The sequence below is a fragment of the Blennius ocellaris genome, assembly GCF_963422515.1.
Source record: "Blennius ocellaris genome assembly, chromosome: 10".
NCBI lineage: Eukaryota > Metazoa > Chordata > Actinopteri > Blenniiformes > Blenniidae > Blennius > Blennius ocellaris.
In genome coordinates, this window is record NC_137659.1 from 17,421,405 (window position 1) to 17,443,488 (window position 22,084).

The window sequence follows — 22,084 nt, forward strand, 5'->3', positions numbered from 1 at the left end:
GAAGACTTAAACAAATGTTAGTTTTGTGAAGTATCCATTTCTGCTTTCACTTTTTTTGTGAGTTGTATGTTTAAATGTGCATATATATTGACATTTCTTTGGAACTGAAGCCTTCATTCTGTCTCTCTCCCTCTCTCTCAGGTGACAGTGACAGGTTGGTATGTCTGGAAGATGGACTGTGGTCTTTCCCAGAGGCCTACTGCAAGATCGAATGTCCAGAGGTTCCAAGCATATGCAATGCCAAGCTGCTAACAGCAGATTGTCTGGCCTCAGGGCACGACGTTGGCTCTGTCTGCCGTTACAAATGCAACCCAGGCTTCTATGTATTAGGAAGCCTCAAAAAGAAGTCACCCAGGTAGGTTTTATGGGATCACGAGTTAGTAGACACAGAGCAAAAATGCTACCGGTGTTTGTGAGACATTCACTACTAGTTTACTATTATTAGTATACACCCCCTTTAATAAAAAAATGTGTTATGTTATGAATAAATATATATTATTTTATGGGATTAATTTCTTTTTTTATGTACACAAGAGTTGTGCAATGTCTTTGAATACGGTCCTGTATAGAGTAATTGCAGTTTTTAAATACGCATACCTTCCTGTGTAATGGAGGAAATTCCTTCTTTTCCTTTATTTTACAAGGGTCCCATTACGCACTGCTTAATAGAGTTAGGATCTTTGATTTGAGATATTTTTTATGCAGCTGTAAAACAATGTATCACATGAACACCCAAACCCCAAAAGGCACAGAATTAAAAAAAAAATTGACATAGTTTTATGAGGTATTTTTCAGCATAACTGTTTTCGACTTTATAACGCAATTGCAAGAGGGTCTAATAAAATATGTACTGCTGCTAATTGGGCCTTGTTTGTAGTTTGCCAATTGTATTTACTGTGTAACTCCTCATTACTGCAAACAGTTCCCATGTTTCTAATGAGGAGAGGGTTTCCTTAAAAGAGACACAGCCTCTGGGCTAAGAATATATTTTTCTTTTGGTAGACTCAGATGTTAATATTTGCATTTCAATAGGTACTAGTTGCATTACTAGTTGCATTAGTTGTTCAGTTTTATTCACTATACTATCTGGTGTCGAATTGCAAATGGCAGACATTTTTCATCACATCGGTAGTAAAAAATATATAAATTTGATAGATTTGCCATATAATAAATTTCCATCCAATCAGGTGAAAAACTATTTACATAGATTAATTTACAGCTGGATGTCTTTATGAGTTACGCTTTTGCAAACATTAGTGTAAACAACTTAATAACCCCTGATGCTTTATTAGTCCAACATGTGAAACTAAACAGCAGCAGCTATAAAAGAGCTTTAAACACGCTTTTTATTCTTACCTTTGACACATGTACCCACATAAATATATATTGTTGCACATACTGTTGCATTTACACACTGCATGCCCCACACAGGAGATCTCTTTTTACTGTAGAATGGGCATTCCTCTGTGCTCTGTAAGCCTGTTGTTAATCAAACAGTAAAAATAAAATGAGGTTTACAATAGAGAGGGTGAGCAAGGGTATAGGTTTGTCTCCAGTTTTGTAATAAACCCAAACACAACACACCGTGCTATTTAAAAAAGATAAAAATGTAATTAACACATGTCAATAGTATTTGAAACCGGTTTTGATGCACAATACATTTACAAAAGTAACGTGACCATCGAAAAACCCTGAGTGAATTTAGACCACTTAGGCATGCATGTATTTATTTTTCCTATTTAGGAAGTACTTCAAGTTAGAGTGCCTTGAAGAAGGGCAGTGGGAAGAAAGTGGATGTGAGCCGATATCTTGCCCGGCCCTGCCTGACGTATTTCAGGGAATGTACACCTGCACCAATGGCCTGTTCTACGACACCCTCTGCACCCTGCAGTGCCCAGACCCCGCGGAAAATGTAAGATCTCCACACCTGCATTAACAATGTTTACTTTGAATACATAAAAAAAAAAATGTCATAACGTCTACTATTACAAATTCATCCCTCCATATATTTGATAATTCTGCATGAAGTAGAAGCAACACCAAATATTCATGATGGTGCCATTCAGTTCAAAACGATCGTTCAAAAGTGTGAACAACCAGTAGTTGTTGCTTCACTCACGCATGACTACTCCAGATTTTAAGAGGGAGGGTTTTTTTTTTGGTTTTGGTGAAACTTCTTGCCCATCATTGGTCATGTATAAAAAAAAAAAAAACTGACTTCCAGATTTCATTGTGTGGATGCGATCATGGTCAAACCAGCTCAACAATAAAGAATTATTTACAAAAGGACTTACACAAACACTTTTAAATCATCAACCTAGGCAAATAATGCACTGCACGATGACTTGTGTTGGGGAGTTAAATTCATTATTGTGCAACAGCTCAAACATGCGAATAAGGCGTTTATGTGATTGTTTCTAGAAGCAAATTCGCTGCACTAAAGATGGTGCCTGGACAGCAGATTTCAGCATGTGCTCCAGCCTGCAGGGCTCCTGCTCTACTCCTCCAGACCTCAACTCTGTGGAGTACACCTGTGACCATGGAGTAGATGTTGGTGAGTGATGCATGGAGCCTTTATACGTCAAATAAACAGTCTTGTTATGTCCTTTATATTCTGTGCACGTTAAACAATCATAGTGGAGAAGAAAATGTTTTGTTGGCAAAAACTTTGCTTATCCTTTGATTATCTACTGGTATATACACCTGATTTAAGTGTATAAAGTGTGGCTCATGTGAGGAAACTGGACCATTGTAAACTCATCGAAACTGGAAGCACTATTTGCCAATTGTATTACCAATCAATGCTTTTGTAACTTTTAAACTTCATAAACGTAATCATCTGACCTTATATTGGACCGATTTGCTGAGTGTGGGTCACTGGAAGTGTGAAAGTCAGTAATAACTGATTCACAATAAATTCTTACGTATTTGATTACATTTTACAAATGTAATCTTTTGAAGTTTTCAAAGGAAGAATAAATCTTAAAAAAAAACCATTTTAACTTGACTGCATGTAGCTCACTTCAATATATGGTGGATAAATATTCACCCAACCCTGCAGATGGCTCAGGTAGTCAGGTAAGATTTTTCACTCGGTCAAAAGTTGTTGATTAGTTTTAGACAGTTTTTCTAAAAGTATATTTTTTGTTCTCATACCACATTTAGTTTATGTTGACCGTAATATTTCTCAAACATTTAAAAGCACTGTACTCCACCCCTATTTTACAGTATGTAAAATAATAGCTCTGGTGTAATTTTGTTTGAAATAAACAAGTTAAAACTGTAAAACTGTGAATCGGGAGTCTGCAGCTTCCTGTGTGAACTCTAATGTCCACAATGTCCACACCTTGCACATTAAAGGGGACCTTATTTTTTTTTCCTTACCCAGAAGAAAGATATGGTCTCATAATGTGACTGTGAAAACAAATGTAGGTCCTTCCAACATTTGTAACTCTCTGTCCACACAGACAAGCGCACAAACAGTAGAAGCCTATCACACACTGGTGGTTGTTAAGTGCTTGAACCAGACCACAGCTGACAGTTATGTGGTCTGTTTTCTTCCCACCGTGTGTACATGAATAAATTCAACAGATGCTAATTAGGTTTGGAGGTAAGCGCATTGATTTAATTTGTGTTTGGGCTTCCCCCCCTTCCTTTCTCCTGCAGGTGCTGTGTGCTACCCAACCTGCATTGTGGCTCTGGACATGGATCTGCATGATCCAGTGGTTCTGCCCAATGGCACCACAGCTGACTCTTTGAAGCACTGGATGCTGCCCGCCAAAGTCCAGGTGAGTTGCCTCAGGAGAGGAATTATATTTCATAAGTTTGATATTTCTCCAATATTTCTATTACAGTTCATTTAAGGTCACTTTTGTTTATTTCCCAAATGAGCCAAAACCACCAAGTGTATTTAATTCCTGCATGATACACATGATTAATATACTCTATGTTTTACATATGCGTGTTGAAGTTTACCCAAAATGTACACAATGAACCCTTCAGTTGACGTTGATATACAAACAGAACTCAACAGTAAGAACACTTTTCAACTCCACAAATTGAAAAGTCAAACAGAAGCCAACCAAGTTTCTGTTTTCTATTACAAGTTACACAAGTTGTCTTGCCACACATACACAAACATGGGAAGGAGAAAATCCTGAGCAGCTCCTTTTCTCTTCTTCTACAAAGGAAACCTTTTGCTGACCAAGGCAGTTTTGTTTACTTATGTGCAGTTCGTGTAAAATGTTAAATCAAAACAGTTTTATGTACATCGCAGTCTGTTTCCCCATTTTCAAAACACCATGATGTATTTTCCAACTTCTTTGACTTTTTACTGATGAGTAACTCTGCAAATCTAAACTTGTGCACATGCATAAGATACATGCTTCCTCTTGCGTCTGCTGCTATTTCATTTACTTATTTTCATTGTCTTTAAACTTTTATAACAAACAATTTGCTTTCTTTCCGTTTTTTCCTTCCTGGTGTGTTGGTGAGTTAGTATCTGCTCCATCCATCCAACATGTTGTTTTTATTGGGCTTCACAATAACTTGGAACACTTTTTTTTTGTGGAGCAATGCTGTTGGGATTTTCTCTCCCAGGATTAATACATTCTATTCTATTCTATTCTATTGTGCCATTTCCATGAAAATTGAATCAAGTGATCAGATTGATGTGCAGGTTTATATGCACTTCATTCAGTGGATCAATACCATCACTGTAATTTGGGCCATTTGTGAAATGTACACATGATCGTTAATCCGGTCTTAAAGATTTATTCGCCGGAGTTCTCAAGCTTTTAGCACAATATGATCAGACAGTGTAATTAGATTGTTTAATTGGATCATTTACCATCCATCTTACCACAAGTAGTACTAACCATGGACACCTCAATGTTAAAGTTATTCTCTTAGATAGATTTAAACAATGCACAGTTGTCAACCTTTGAAATGTAGAAATCATTGGGTGAATCAACATTCTTTTTTTTTTTTTGTAGACCTCTTCCAACCAACATCCATTTGAATTTGAATTTTGAATTTTTGTATCAAACACTGTGACATGATTCAAATATGTTCCACCACTAATTTAAACATACAACTTTCAGATTTCAACCTGAGGAATGCCTCAAGATTGAAACCTTCCCATCATACTCCCAAGACTGTTTTTACTTCTTTTGCTTGTGTCCATTTCTGAAAGTTACATTTCAGCCTGATTGCCACAGTATTTACACTACTACACCTGAGCGTAGATGAGCAATGTTGTCAGACTTGATTAACTGTACAGTATCTTTTAGTGTTTTGTCAGGATGTAAGAAATATAGACTAAAAATGAATTTAGACTCCATCAGCATAAAGTCACATTGAAAGGTCACAGGAAATTTACTTTTACTATTTTTTGTTACAGTGATGCAGAAAGTGTCTTATACCTTTACCTTTATTTTAAATTGATTGAACATTATTTTCTATTATGATGTACATCAATTTTGAACTTAGCGGAAGTCTTTATAGACAAAATTATTGTACATCAGCTTTAATGCATAAACAATGAAACTTGAAGGTTGAGTGCAATGAACAACATTCATTTTTCTCATTAGTGATTATTTCTCTTGTATTTTGACTTACTGGAATTCATTCATTACAGTTTCCTTTAGAGCTCACCAAATTACAAGTATGACATAATATATACTGTGTGGGAAATATTATAAAACAAGTCCCCCAGAAAATACACATCATGTCTGATTTCACTATAACTGTGTTCAGATTTTCAGAGTCTGAATTTCACAGTAGCTTGTCCTCCTGTATCTGATAAGTTGTAGAAGTAGCTAAGTTGATTGTCAACAACTGTGAAAGGGATTCATGGTTTTTCTGTACTTTGGAAATTATTGGCAGGTTTTATAAAACAATTGTTTTATTCACTTTCTGCCATGCAACATTTAAGCATGCTGCGAAATCTGATCGCTTGACAAACAAGGCTCTGACTTTTTCTTTTTTTCCCCCCACAACAACAAGCATCAGGATAAATAATGCATCCAAGCATCTGGTGCTGTGAAAACTCATTAACTGACCCATCTGTAGGGTAAAAGTGAGGTGGGCTCAATTTACAACCGAGACAGATTTTATTTTGGAGTAATGGACGTGTAAATTTAATCAAAATTTTGCTGCCATGCATATTTGAAAGAAAGAAAAATATTTATCATCACTCCGTTTGCTACCTGTCATCAGCATCAATTTCTCATCAATTCTTTCTGTCTTCTTCATCATCTATCTGTTGTGATTTAATTTTGATTTCATGCTAGCTTTTATCATGAATAAATGATGTGCCAATGGAATCGATCATACAAAGACACACTTTGTCAACTGCCTGCTTTAATGTTAAAGTAACTTATGTATTGCATGATCTCTGCCTGGAGGGAAACATACATACAAGATTATTCATAATGATAATCAGGTATTTTGTATTCTCTGCTACTATTATCCTTACACTGATAATTAGGGACAGACTAATCTATTTAATTTCAGTTATAGAGCTACTAATATAACATCAATGATGGGAGAGGGGATTTTTCAAGATAATATGATTTGCTTGCTTATTTAAGTATCTGCAAAATAAGGCATCGACTTGGATTTTTGAACATTTGATTTATGTGTTTTATCCATAAAAAGAGCATTAGATATCAAAAGGAGGATCAATATTTCTTCAAATCAAATGTTCAGGCTTCAAAGAGGAATTTGTAAAAATGGTGAACAGAGGATTTTTCCTTGTTGAGGGTTCATTTACAGTTTACAGAAGGGATCTGCTCCTTACTACGATGTTCACAGATACATCGTGGCTGAAAAATGCCTTTCAAGCTATAATTTTGCAACTCAAGACCAACACACGGCCAAAAATTGTAAAATAACAGATTCTTCAAATTAAAACAGAGGTGGCCACCCTCTCTGCGTAACTGAGAATACCGACAAATGACTCCTCAGGCAAACTCCAGATTTATTTATTTTTTTGCATTCGTCATCCTACGTCAAAATGTGTTTCTTATCAGACTGTATCATTGGCACAAAATACATTTTTCAACACTATTTTTTATCCTCAGTATAATCACACAACAAAATTCACTTCATGCGTAGATCAGTGCGTGTTTGTTATCTTTCAAGTGTTTCTGTGTTACTGGAAATCATAGGTAGATAGCGGGAGGAAAGTTCTCAGTTGACGTCAAGCCTTTCAGGAATTACACACATATCTCTCACACACAGTGTATACATGTCACGATGAAAAAAACCTGTTGGAAGCTCAGATCGGAGTTACAGCGCTGTTGTTTTGCTTCAAAGGTGGGTCATGTTACCCAATATCATATCTGAGGAATCGCTTCTACGTTAATGCTGTTGCAAGCACAGCTCTAGTTTCGTCTTACTTTTTGGGTGGTCAGTCAGCCAGCCAGGCAGTTAATCCGCCCTTGCCAAGGTCGAATAGTTGGATGGAGGTCTGGTTACTTGCGCCATATCTCTGACACTGCCTTGTGATTTTGAGGCATTGTGTTATCTCAAATACTTCAGAATCGGGTCTCTGTTGCTTGGTCAGACTGGACAGGAAATCACAGGGGAAGCTCTACTTTCTCTGTCAATATTTGTTAGTCACTCAGCTGTCTACCATCCTCCCTTGTAAAATCCTGGGGTCAAATAAATGACAGAAGACCACCGCAGCCTCGCCCAAATCTTAGCATAAAAAGTATTTTATGTTTTCTCTACCAATGTGTTGTTATAGGACAAATGCATATGTATCACCAGGCATGTCTTCATTTATGTGTGTCTGCATGTATGTGTGTGTGTCCATTTGCTTTTTAATCATCTATTTTTTCTTTGCACTGTTTTTAAATCATGTTAAGCACGTTGCATTATCTTGTTGTGTAAATAAAGTGGATTGATTGATTGATTGATTGAAAATGGTATTGAGTTTATCATTTATAGCATTTACCAGTGAAGACAATAGGATATCTATGGATATAATTGAGAATGAATGCAACACATAATCTTGTGAGAAATTAATAGCGCATAACAGTACATTGTTTTGCAGTATTTAGCTCCTGTGGCTGATAAAAAAAAGTACATGTAGAATTCTAAGCCAACAGCTGCACAACACACCAATAATATTAGTAAGAAAACAGTACACCACTGGTTTAAATAAAAAAACCCACAACATCATGGTTTTATTTGACAAAGAGCATTTACTTATAATAAATACTTGAGGGCTGTAACTACCCTGACCTGATCTCATTTTAATAACAAGGACAATAGTGCATAAGCACATTTGCTTATAAAGAGGTATGCGGAGTGGAGTGGTGTACCCAATGTGCAGCTCGGGAGTCAATGAAATCAAATGAAGGTGGGTGGGTGACATGCTGCCCTGGCTTGGTGCCAGCTCAGTTCTGCACATACCAGACTATGCTCGAGTATACGGAAGGATGGGACGGATGGATGGCGGTCACAAAAACAGGGTTCAAGAACGACGTACACACGAAGTTGCAAAATAGTTGAGGTGCTTTTATTTCCACAAATATTTTGCAAAAATCTAATTAGTTGGGCATCCAGTTCAAGAAAGAAACACAAAACAGCAGTATTTTCCCAAGGCTTCAGTCCTTCACAGATTGTGCTGGTTTGCCACTCTCTGTCTCACTCTTTCACACACATGCAGTTCAAAGGCTTTTATATGATAAGTGCCTCCCCTCTGGACCAAGCAGTTTCATGAACTTCCTGATACATTTTCCCTCAAAACCACACAACATGAATTAAAAGCACTGGGAAGAAAAATAATTTACAAAGGATCGAAAACATTCTCACACATGTTCTCCTTCATGTGCAGCAAATACTCCTTTTCATTTCAATAAGGGTTGAGGTAGAAACCCCTGATTAATTAACGCAGCCGCTGCTGCTTTGAGATGATAGACATTTATCTTAGTTATATTGTTCATTTGAATCTCAAAGGATTAAGGATGATGCCCAGTTTGAAAAATGTTATAGATGGTACAAACAACTTCCCCCCCCCCCCCCCCCAAGATGCAGTCAAATAAATGATGATTTGTTTGTCAAGGTTCTGCAAAGACTCCCCACTGATAGCTACACTTATTAGCCAAAACAAAATGACCACTGACAGCTGAGTTGAATCACACCCATTATCTCTTCATCATAGCATCTGTTAGTGGGTGGGACATATCACGTAGCAAGTTTTGTTTCCTTGCAGTTTCAGTGTTTAAGCAGAATAAATGGGCAAGCTCAAGGATTCGAGGGAGTAAATGCCGACTCATATTCCATAAGAACAAGAAGGAAGTTCGGCATTCCGGGGTCCGGCCGAACAAAATGACGTCATTTTCTTCGGCCAGCTCCTTCTGGCCGAAGAAATTCAGCTCGGCTGTGCCAACCGTCCTGGCCGAACTGTGTGGGTGCCGCACTGCCGAACATTCAGCACTGCTGTGTGGAACCTGTATGAGCCCTGCAGCTCGTTAAAATGTCTTTTAGCTTACGTGATGCGCCTGAACACATCACTCAGGTCCTGCGGTTAAAACAAGCACCTTCATGACTATCAGACACAAACTTTCTCTTTTATTACATAAACAGTTCAGCGAAATGTATTTCTGAAAACACTGGAAGCGAGAAATAAGCTGTGCCGTTGAAAAGTTAGAACGCTGCTTCACAGATGTGATTGTGGCGTGATGGGGCGTGGCCTATGAGTTCAACAGCTCCTTCATGGAGTATGAGCTCACCTTCCTTCTTGTTCTTATGGGTTCTGATTGGAGTATGCAGGGGCCTTTAGACATAGTGATAGGTCCATGTGTACTGAAGTGGTCCAAAGAAAGTGGTGAACCAGCTAATTTATGGATGTGGTCTCGGCCCCGCCTCACAACTGACAGGACTTGAACATCAGCAACTGACAGTTTGGTACCAGATACCGCAGCACATTTAGAAGGTGGTCAAATCTAAATCTTCTAAACTGCTACATTTAGATTTCTAAAGCCCACTTATACTTATTAATTTCAACACTGGAGACTCAGAAATCCCAAAAAACTGAACTGAAAATGTTTTTGTGACTGACTATTACGTTGTTTTCGATGGCAAACGCAGAGGTTATCCATTTCCTGAGCCTTCTTTGCTTAACCAATGTCCTCATGTGCTTTATTTTTCAGAGCATAGTCTGCACAGGGATGATAAAGTGGTACCCTGACCCTCAGCACATCCATTGCATCCCGTCATGTGAGGTAAGACTGAAAAGAGCCAAATAGTCCTGCATTAAACACAGACGTTTTGGAGAGTTTTTCTTTCTCTCCTCCAGTGTGTTCATCTGCTTCAGGCGGCCAACAGGAGGGAAATACACTTTTTCCCAGATATCGTGTCTCACCCAGGCCTTTTAAAACTGTGAATGAGTGATTTATTTTAGTCAGAAACGATACTGTATTTGGCCAAGGACAAGAAGAGTTTTCACAGCAGGAGAGAGGACCAGATTTTTGTTACATTTTATGGTTTTAGTGCAAAGGGATGCGAAAAAACATAAATTCTAAGTAATGCAAGATTTTGGTCAACATACCAGCATTTACCCTTCATACCAATATGTCTGGTGGCTTCTGTAGAGCTTGCAAGCGGCTTTGATGTAGGTATTTGTATAAATCTGTTCTTGCATAACAAGTCTGATACGGGCTTGTGTGTGCTATGAAAGTGTCAAAGTCAGAGAGATCGCTGTTCTGCTTTCATGTTTATGAAAACTGAGACAGGAAATACTCAACCCCTAAAACAATTACAGCATTTCTGGGCATAACCACATTAAGTGTACTCTCTCAGCAGGAATACAAAGTATGAACCAAAGCATACTGTATCCTCGTTGTCATCACTACCCAAGATACCAGAGCATGTGTGCAATGTGCTGCAGATTTTATGTTGACAAATCACAGGCAGAAACTGATATTCTCACACTTTACAAGAATCCTTTTCAAACCTTTCCAAATACTCTTTTTTTCCCCCCCCAGATGTCCTTACGTCACCAATTGATGTTTTGTTTTCAAAGCCAAATGGATTTATCTGATAAAAGAGAATGAATTAATCACTGGTTTATGTTAGATTAAGATTAATTGTTAAGGTGGACACAAAGGTCATAAATCTTTCTGGTCGATTTAAAAACAATCTACCTTTGCGTGGCTGGAAGCGCTCTCCGATTCACGAAGGGAGTGGGATAGCTTGATCTTAAGTGACAGGTGGCAGGGTCAATTTTCAGGTGAATTTATATATATTTGCAAAGAAAATAAATTTCACTTTCACAGAAAAAATACCCCCAGCTGGATATGTTTAGAAACTGACAGTACATTTTGTACTGAGACAGGTCATACAAAATTTAATAAGATACAAAAATACAGATGCGGCTAATAAATGACTTTTTCCGTATGAGGCTATTGTTGAACTACCCAGTCAGGTACAGTATAAAGAAACTGAACAAGGACATAATATAAATCTACCTACCGAGCTGAAGGACTGTCCTGAGTCCAAAACCTTTGCTGCAACTTTGTTTTATGACCGTATATTAAAAGCCAAATCCAGATATGTAACTCCTGCTGCGTGACCAAGATGTTTCTTGCAGTATCAAGCTACGCATATTATAAAAGGTATCCTCTGCACAGAACCTCATGTTAATTTGTTTTATGATTTAGGGACCATGGGTTCTGCTCAGATTTGTGCTTCATGCAACTTTATTTTCAGGTTTCCTGACATTCCACATTTGCCAACTGTGAGAGCTACTGTTTAACCACTTAAGTGCAGTTCTCAACCCCACACCAACATTGTGAATTTATGGATTTAATTTTCTCCCACTAGTTATTTTCATGTTATCTAGTCCGTCGAGGTAAACTCCAAGGACAGACAATGACATGCTCTTACTGTGCCTTAGAAGATGTTGGAACAAAATGGCTGTATCATGGTTTAAAAACCACTTTCTAAAAAAAACAGCATCATAACCTACAGTTTTGTGTCTTTTGAAGAATATCACTAGTCACATGATCATGAGGTTCATGACTAACCGAATATCTGGTTTTGTAAATGTAATGTGCCACAAGTTTTTTTGTTTCCATTGCATGTGCCTTATTTCCGTAATCCAAAGCCATATTTCGAACTGGTGTGAATTTTTGTGATTTTCTATTCCTCTATTTTATCCCATTGACCCTAATCAGGGTCACGTGGAGGTGGAGATTTTTTCAGCTAAGTCTGATAAATCGAGAGCAGAAAACCAAGAACCAACTAAAATGTGCTTTGGTTTTGTGGTCGGTGCTTTTTTCCTACAATCTGGAGATATTCTTGTTCGGTCACTGGTATTTCTAAATTAGCCATAGATGTGATTGTAGTTTGATGTTTTTAGTGTCTATGTGTTCACCCTGTGATGGACTGATGGCTTGTCCAGTCTGCTGGACCATAACTTGTATAAAGCAGCGATACAGAATGGATGGACAAAAAACACTGTACCAAAACACCCAACAGTGCCTCTAGTGGCCACTGTATGCTTAACACTTACGGGCACTTATAATATTTCATGTGTCCTATAGTTTGTATCATAAGTGAAATTTAGTTTGATTTGCAAATTACAATCCACTTTAGCTCAGTAATATTATAGCAGTGACAGTAAATCATCCAAAATTATAAACCCAGATAGTTTTTATTTGGCTTCGTCCGCGAGGTTCAGAAAAGGCTGGAACTACCGATGGAACACATAAACTGTTGATGTCTCACGGTATTAAAATATTCCCCCTACCTGCCAGGGCTACATTTTCCCTTTCCACCTTCCCGTGAATGTTGCTCGGCAAAACAGTTGCTTATGACCCACTCCTCCTTGACAACACAGTAAATTATACCAGACCACATGTGCTGCATATGCTTTATGCCAGATCTCGTCCAGTTGCCAAGTCTCTCTCTCTTTCCCAAGGTGTGCCTCCGTTTCTATGCTTTCTTGAAAACCTTCTCAGCCTCCATCTCCTCCGCCAACGTCCAGCTGCCACACTGAGACCGTGTAAAATCTTTCGCCTGAGAAAAGGGTTGCATCATTGACAAAGTACCTGCTGTCTTTATAGGCGTGTGTTCATTGCCTGGTTAAATTGTTTGCTGGGGCAGTGAGAACACAGAATGCAATAAGGAAGTACAACAGAAAGCCATTAAATGCACTGACTTATGCATCACTTCATATGAGACATGTCGGCTGGGAGGATATTGAAACCATTTGCCCGATGCAAAATGTCCAGCATCACATCACAAAACGCTGCATTTCATCTTTCCGATCTGAAGCGAGTCCCAATTAAAGCATTAAAATAATAAGCAGTAAAGTTTGAGGTTAGGGATAGTTATGTTTATACGACGGTAGCTCTGCGTGAAGCTGGATGTAAACAAACAGGACACCTGCTGTGAAATGAGTTGCAAAAACCTCAAGTTTGCAGCTACACATTTTCCCTTGTTATATAAACAGTTATGTTCAGTCTAATTTATTCTGTAACACGTACTGTAATTGATTATTTAAAGGCAAACACAAGAAAAGCAAATCAAATAAATGTGTTCAACAAAGGCAGCCAGGAGAGGAAAGGTTGTTAGTTCAGAAAACAGACAGTGTGACTAATAGTTTACATGCAGTCTGTTTAAACGTTTTGTCATTTGTGTTGCTCCAATTTGTAAACGACTATAATCGTTTGCAGTCGATCCATTCATTGAGTTTAATTCCTCAAAAAAGACAACATTTCACAGTTTATTCAGATTTGAATCCCCTTCGTGATAAGATTTTTTTTTGTTATTGAAATTTTCACAGATATAGTATTATAATATAAATGAATATTATCTTTTTTTAAGGGTTCATTTTTAGTCCTGATGTCATTCATTTTAAAGATTTTGCTCACCCTTTCCAATTTTACTTCAAAGATTAAAGTGGATGTATATGTTAGAGGACTTATTAAATATTACTGCACTACTCGGAGGAGGACTCAGGATGCCACACCTCGCTGTAGGTAAAACAGGGGCGAATATTTATTCCAACATAAAAAAGAAAATCCAACTGATCTGAATATCAAAGGGTGCAGATCACAGGAGATAACCAAGGCATGCTGGAAAGTCCAAACACACAGAACACAGACAAACCAGAACACACAGAAGATGGCCAACATGTATACCCCAACCACCAGGTGACAACAATCACACACTCAGGCACAGGTGTGACACACCAAGCCAGGGAGCAGCAATCAGACATGAGGAGGGGAAGTCAAGGACCATGGCAATCAAAGTCAGAGTTGTTTACGCATACCTGGGTTTTCAAGAAAAAAATGATATTTTCCCCTCTTTTAAAAAAAAAATTATCTTCATTGATGCAGACTCGCATACACACCTGGTTCAGAGCTCCTATGAGCATTCCAAACCTATAGGGGGCAGTGTAACGAGAAGCAGGAAGCCATCCAATCAGGATCCTGGTTTTTTCAAATTCCTGGGTACATATAAATGTGGCCAGAATCTCAAAATTTTTATTCTGAGTCGTGTGTATGTATTATGAGATCTATATATATATATGAGCAAACTGGAGATTTTACAGGTGTTTTTTTTAAACATCATCTTTTCGATCATGTTTCAAATTACTGATTCAGATAGCAACGCAATTCATACTCCAAATAAACGAGAAACATGGTCCACTTTCAGAGGATCACATACTTAAGAGCAAGACTTTTCCAATCCTGGTCGTGAAGGCACACTTCTACATAAGTTCAGCATCTCCCTGCACCAATGCATCCAACTAGTACATGTGCCATTATCTACCAAACTGTCTGCAACGCTTAGAAAGGACACAGTCATTACATCCAGGAGCAGGAACACGAAGACCACCTGGACTCGGCATGGTCACATTTGACTTACACACACCGGCTAAAACATTAAATATACCCTGCTGCTCATACCATCAGAACTGTCTTCATAGATTCAACAAGGTGCTGAAAATGTTTCCTGCACCTTTTGGTCCATGCCCGTATATGTCAGCAACAAACATTTACTGCAGGTTTGTCAGCTAAACATCCATAACGTGAATTTCCATTTACACTGCATTCCAAAGGTGCTCATTATGACTGAAATCTGGTGACTCCGGGGCCCACTTGAGTGCAGTGAACTCACTGACATGTTAAAGAAAGATGTATGAACTTGGCGACATGGTGTGTTATCCTGCTGCAAATATCCATCAGACGTAAGAAAGAAAAAAAAAAAGTCAATGATTATGTTATGGCTCATATTGCTAAATCACCACATCAACATACTTTCCTTGAAACTACCTGAACATTCCATTGCATTTCTCAGGAAAAAAAAAAAATACTAGTAATTTTGAAAAGGAAAAAAAAAAGTAGAACTCTAACTTCACACTGAGATCTTGGACCCGGGGGTTAACTGAATAACATGTCTAATATCGCAAGAATGATGGCGATGCGTTGTGGCAAGTAAAATAAATATATTGCTTCTTGACAGAAGTGTTTTCTCGAGAATTCATATCTGCATTGTTTATTGTTCTGGCAGGTGCTGATGACAGTGCATGTTCCTCCTGAAATACCTAACACGAAGAGATGGAATATTTTTGTAAGCAAGGCCGGCAGTTGGCCGTTGCTTCCGTGCGCATTTCATTTGAAAGGAGTTGCTGTGTGAAGATAATACACAAACCAGCTGACCTTTTAATTACCCATGAGGGACGAAGGCGGACAGCCAACTCTTGCTGCTTTAATACTCTTCATGGATGTGTGTGTTTCTTTAAAGAGTAAGGTGCATGTTGCCTAGAGGGGAAGGTTAAACCTAATTAACCTCAACATGAGCGCTGGCCTCAGAGTCAACGTCATACGGGCAAAGGTTTGGGTCGGGTAACAGCTTCCAGCAAGGAAAGGCAAGTCAGTGAAATGCAGATTGAACCTCGAATAAAGGTTTGGGAGACGTCAAGCTAAACAAGGCTGTATTATGTCCAACTACCTTGGAAGATTAAGGCTATTCAAAGATCTGCATACAAGTAGTGATATGAATGAAGCATCTGGTGCAATTGCTGGTAAAGTATTTACTCAGAAACAGAACGATTAAATAGATTTATTTATGCCACGGCCATTTAGTCGGGAAAAGCACAGGGATTCGTCAAGAAGGGAGTTCTTTGAAGTGGAGAAAAAAAAACCCAGCAGAAATCTCCTCAGCAGCTGCTCTCTCCCCCTGTGCCGCTTAGGTAAAAATCTTAAGTCTTTGAAAAGTCTCCATCAGCTCGTCGGAGAAAGCCAAAAGTATCTTTGGCATATTGCTGGCATTTCAGGGAAGCCCTAAAGGTTTTGTGGAAAGATTAAAAAAAGGCTTTCATCATGACGCCTTTCGGTTTCTGTGTAACTTAAATTCCACAAATTTGCGTGCCACTCTAGAGTTTCTCAGGGAGGACTCCCACACTGGCCAAGGCATTATAAAAACAGTTTGAGGAATTGTCATAAACAAGTCTTCTCAGTAAAATGGAGCACGCCAAAACAGTCATCAAATGACATCTGTCTATTCATCCTTATTTAAACAAGGCCAGACAAAAGTACCAAAAGCTTAAATTAGACAGATTTCAGATCAGTGAGATCTGTGAGATTTGTTGTTGAAATACATCAAACACATTCATTTCAATAGTATTTGGTTATCCTCACAAGTTCAGTGAAGTCTCACATTAAAACTGACCAAAGAGGCATTTTTGTCAGGGGCCATTTGACACTGTAAAATAAGATGCACGTTTGTTTACAATGTGCCAATTGAGCACAGTGAAACATACTTATAATGCACTACATGATATTATTTTTTTCATAACAAGCACAATGGAAGATGGTGTGTTTTTTTTGTTTTGTTTTGATTTGACTTCAAACCTGTTCAAGGAAAACATGAAGTTAAGTGGAGAGTTTTAAACAAAATGCAGGTAATTAAGCATAAAGGAAATATTTTCCTGTCCTCATCCTTGTTTGCTGGTCATGCGCTTAAAAACACTTGTTTTGTGAGAATGTCTATCTGTATAATGTAATACTCTATTTGTTGTCAGGTTCAAACAGCAGCACATTTTAATTGACTGAAGTTGAACATATTGCTAGTTTTGGGTTGTGTCTTCCCATTAAGGTGAAATGGTGGGTTCCGACTAGAAGTGTCATCATATTTTCAAAATAAGTACAAGCCATATGCTCAACATGATATATTCCTGCCAATAAACCAGTGCGGCTTTCCTCCTCAACATGCACAGGTCAGGTAGTGGAGACATACAGATGCAGCCATTTCTATTCATCGGTCATGTCAAGAAAGAAAACATAAGCCTGGCAGTATATGAGACGTACCACAAAAATTAAAATACACTTTAGAGATGTAAAAGTCTTTGCTAAAGAGATTGTGTTTTGTGTTTATTTCAGTGCATTTGTTTGAACGTCAAGAAGATGGTCCCTGATCTGCATTTCTGAACTAAAAAAAGATAAATGAATAATAACCGGTACAACATGGACGACATGTTCAAGCCTGTTCAGGATCATTGCTGTTTTATGATGTTGACACTTCTAACCACTTGTTTAATATGAAGACAACTCCACACATCAGTATCAGTTTTACAAGGAACATTTAAGCATCAATCTAACCCTAACCCATTTCCAAGTCTCTTTTAGAGTCTTACAAATTTTTTTAAACAAAATAGGAAATAAATTCTAAGAAAAAAAATTGATTTATATCCGATACTCTCAGGCAGACATTGTGATCGTCTCCTTCTGCTTTCAGACTATCCCAAATGATCTTTTCTTTATGTAGGAAATTATATTTTTTCGGGCTTTTCAATTGTGGCGCTTGAATATTTTGGCATCACTCTTCTGGCTTTCGTTTGTGAAGGTTCCTACAAGTAAATGGATATATACATTCCTCACAACTAAACCCAACAGAGCAAAAATAAACATGCAAATACTTCAACTGCCGTCAAACAACTCCGAGGACTAGCTGAGAGACGGCTCGGCTCGGCCGATAAAGTCTCATGTGTCGCGTAATTCACGGGAAACGGCAAGAAGCTAACAATGTTGAAACATGCGTCAGAGAGTTTTACGTCAGCGGCTGTGTTGAACGGCAGACCAGCTCGCTCGGTGGTCAGAAGCTCCGCCGTTTCTGTAAACTGTGTCAACGTTGCCACACAAAAAGCTTTGCTGGTATTACCGAACCTACAACTTGGCTCGGGCGTGGTTTATTTTGCACGAGTATTTATTTTGATTTGTTTCGTGGACATTTCGTCCAAACAACTTAATCGTGTGACAACGTGCGCCACTTACTGAAAAATCTCTGTTCTGGGAAGCCACTGAGTCATTTTATTTCCCGACCTTTCAAGCTGCGTGAGGTAAAATCATCATTTGGGGGAAAAGGATTATTTCTTTACCAATAATACCATTTGTTGTTTGTGACCCGTGTTTAGCCTTTTGGAGGGGACGGCTGGTGTGACACCATCAACAACCGAGCCTACTGCCAGTATGACGGAGGAGACTGCTGCCCGTCCACGCTCTCCACCAGAAAGGTACACAAACAGTGCTACAGCCTCTGTGTGCAGTTTACAAAGCCCCATTTTACAAACTCTGCTTTGTTTTCTTCATGCTTCTTTAACAAACATAACTTACAATTTGAATCCACTTATCTTAGGGAGTAGTATGAATAGATCCCGCTCCAGGATGAAAGCTGGATTCGATTCTTTGTTTACTGTAGTAGAAATCTGTCTCTTTTGGCACGAGTGCCGCGCTGCTACGCTGGAGACTTTTACCAAGCAAACAAACACAGATCCCTGCTCGTCTCCCCTCCCTCCCGTTAAGGACTGCACCTATTTAGTCTCCCTCGTCTGCACTTAAAACAACAGCGGAGACTCCGGCCTTCTCACTTTCCCACTCAAATTGTAAATAAGCGGATTTTCATCGCCCAGCGTTGTTACTCGCTCACAGACGTTGCAGAGCGGCAGACGATTCAGGACTCAAGACATCGGAAACGGCTCCAATACCAGATAGCAGATGTGAATGAGAATCCTATTATTCTATTGGTGTTCCCAGATAAACTTCTATGTTTAGTGGAGATGAGAAACATGTTTGTGTTGTTCTTCAGTGTAGGCCTTTAGTTTACAAAGCCAATCCCTGCCTAATCAGTCAGAGGAGTACGTTGGATTTCTTTGTGTTTATCCATCCTAACTTATTTTCCCCGGTGACAGCTTGTTCGTGCTTGCTACAAGATGCAAATGTATCGCATTACACTAATTGCTCTAAATGATTGCTGTATATATTGGGTGGCTAAGAGGAATGGTATGAATAATAATGAGTAAATCCCAGATCAGCCAGTCGTGGAAACACTGATTCCCTCAACTTCTTCTATATAAACATGTCTTTTTTTCCATATTTTTCTATGCTTTCATGAGAACCTCTCTTTCATGTGGACATTTGTGGGGTTTGCACACCCCCAGCTTGCAATATACCCCACTTTGGCTACCGTACAGCCACATATTCATGACACTCATCCAGGGGGCCCTGCCTATTAATCCCTATGGCCTGAAGTTGGCCGAGCCCGTGCTGTCTCCTTCATGTCCGCAGCACGCCATGACTCACTGGCAGCTCCTTCCCAAATGGAGAAGGAGTTCAGTGAGTCTGTAGCTGCCGTCATAATAAATGAGCTGCCAGACTGCCACTAACTGCTCTTTTACAGGGGAAAGGGGCGTGGAGGGTATAAGTGAGTGGAGCAGCGAGGTGTCTGACGGTTTGCGGTCTGCTCGGCCACTGTAAAACAGCATCCCGGCGAGCGGGGGTCGTTTTGAGGAAGTGAACTAATCCGCTACGAGAGTCAGCATCCTGACTACCGCCGTGGCTCCAGTGGGGCGACAGAGCAGAGGGGGTGGGGGGTACCAGATGATTAGTGGACTTGCTTACAGAACCCTTCGTCTCTTTACGTGCCTCGGCTTATGCAGGTGTAGGAAATTGCAGGTTTTTAACACAGCGTGACCAACATCACATAGTTTCCTTGCTGCCATGCGTGGAAAAGAAACTGGGATATTTCATGCCAATTTGCCACAGTTTTAGTGTCTATAATTCATAAAAATAGAACAATGACGTGAGCTGACTGTTTGTTGTAGTACTTAAGTATATATTTTAACCACATTTTGCAAATTCCATCGATAAAATTAGTGATTCAACAAGATAAGTCAACCGAGTCTGAACTACATCCAACATTGGAATCAATAGTCAAATCTATCACTGTCTGAATCAGTCAAATGGGACCAGCTGTCTTCTTTTTTATGGAGTTCAGGCAGTATATTGGCTTTATTTACAGGGGTAGCTGCTGTGATGACAAGGGAGGAGGGTTACATGAGGAATGATTCAGGTGGGATTTAGTCACTGGCCAACAGAGAGAAGCTTCAGAAGAAGAGAGCTCAGCTGCCACTCCATCTATGGAAACACACAATATCCTTTGATTTGTTAAGTCTGTGTTTCAGGCCGACAAAGAGCCAAAAGTAGTAAAAGCAGAACCAAAAAAAAAAAAAAATCCAAAAAAACAGTACAGATGGAGAACAAGAACTAATGATTTTTGATCGCATGCAATGTTGAATTTATCGCTTTGAGAACTTTTGTCACATGAATTTGATCCATGTTGCAGTGAGCAGTGGGATGTACAAATGCACAAGAACAGCCAAAGACTTTTTATGCTTCTGTTAAAGAAGTAAAAACAAGTATTTTCAGTGCTTCTACAGTCTGCTTGATGGCATCAAAAGTGGAGTGTTGGTTGGCTTCCTCAGAGGCTGAATCAATGAATCAAGATAAAACTGTTAAGGAAACATTTAATGGCCACGCCAGTTTGTCTTAAATGGGACTGCTGGCGTTTTCAGCAGAGCCGGGCCTTCTGCAGCTTGCAGCTTGCCTCCAGCTCCCATCAAGTCCGCAGTGAGTGGATTCGCTTGCCGACTGATGTCAACTTGGATGCTCGTTTGTTTCTTGAGATCTGTCTTACTGTTCACAAAGAGAAAAAGCAGGAAGCGGCTATTTCTGAGCCTGGTTCTGGAGAAGTTCCTCCTCCAGTGTCGGCGTCATTATCAGCTTTGTTTTGAGGGAGATCTCCACCATGACACTCGTCTGGACAATCTGGATCAATGCCGCTTCTGTCCCAAGTGTCCTTCACCAAGATGCTGAACTCGAACTTGAGCGGATGTTGAACCCGCGCACCACTGGAGTGTGTGAGTGTGTGTGTTTATGTGAGTAACAATGTAAAGTGTTCTGAGGACTGGTGAAGCAGTGAAAAAAGTGCTATGGAAGGTAACTCTCCCGCCAAATGCCGACAAGCTGCGACCTCCCACTCTCCTGCTCGGCTCCCTTGCCGTCATCCCTATTTTCTTTCTCTCCCTCTCACTTTATTTCTCTCGGTCTCCCCCTCACTCCTTCTCTCCAGGAGCGAATGTTTACATTTCTTGCAACAGACTGCTTCACGGGGCACCAGAGTTTATTTTGCAACCTGTGGTGATGGCTCGCTTCCTAGACAAGAGCTGGCAGCCTCTTGTTGTTGATTCTTAACATGTGTTCATCCGTTCACCTCCACGGTGGTGCGGCTCTACAAACCCCCCCTCCCTCGCTACCCCCCACCCCCCTAACCCTGAAAACCCTCATGGTTTTCTCGCCGTACAACAGCCACGTTGAACCATTTGACATGCGCTTTATCGGCCTCCGGGGGGCCGTTGCAGTTCTCTTTGAAACTGTGACGAAATGAAATGAGTGCAATGGAGCGCCCGCCCTTCAGCACAAACACAATGCTGCTGGGTCACTGCAACCAAATTAGTTTTTTTATTATCCGTTTTTTTTGCCATTCAAAGTTGCACCGTTTGCCAACAACCCCTCTGGGAAGTTTTGTCAGTGACTGTCTCTTCTGAACATACTGATGTAATATTTCCTTTTTGTTCACCGTTTTTCATACTTATTCTGACAACTTTTGTTCCACTTATGTTTTATAAAAAAACCCCAACCCAAAACATGTTAACTAATTTAAATGCATCAATTAATATTTTGAGTGGCACCACAGACTGCAACAGCAACAGGAGCTGAATGTG

At 39.4% G+C, this 22,084-nt stretch overlaps 1 protein-coding gene across 1 annotated transcript in view; it reads left to right on the plus strand.

Annotated features, from left to right (window-relative positions):
- The window catches only part of pappa2 (pappalysin 2), a 65,216-nt gene that overhangs the window by 40,930 nt on the left and 2,202 nt on the right, over positions 1-22,084 (plus strand). The window contains exons 21-26 of the mRNA XM_080504162.1: positions 142-355; positions 1,744-1,912; positions 2,422-2,554; positions 3,667-3,788; positions 10,167-10,238; positions 18,440-18,538. Of these exons, the coding sequence (XP_080360288.1) occupies positions 142-355; positions 1,744-1,912; positions 2,422-2,554; positions 3,667-3,788; positions 10,167-10,238; positions 18,440-18,538 (809 nt within the window). The remainder of the gene's footprint in view (positions 1-141; positions 356-1,743; positions 1,913-2,421; positions 2,555-3,666; positions 3,789-10,166; positions 10,239-18,439; positions 18,539-22,084) is intronic.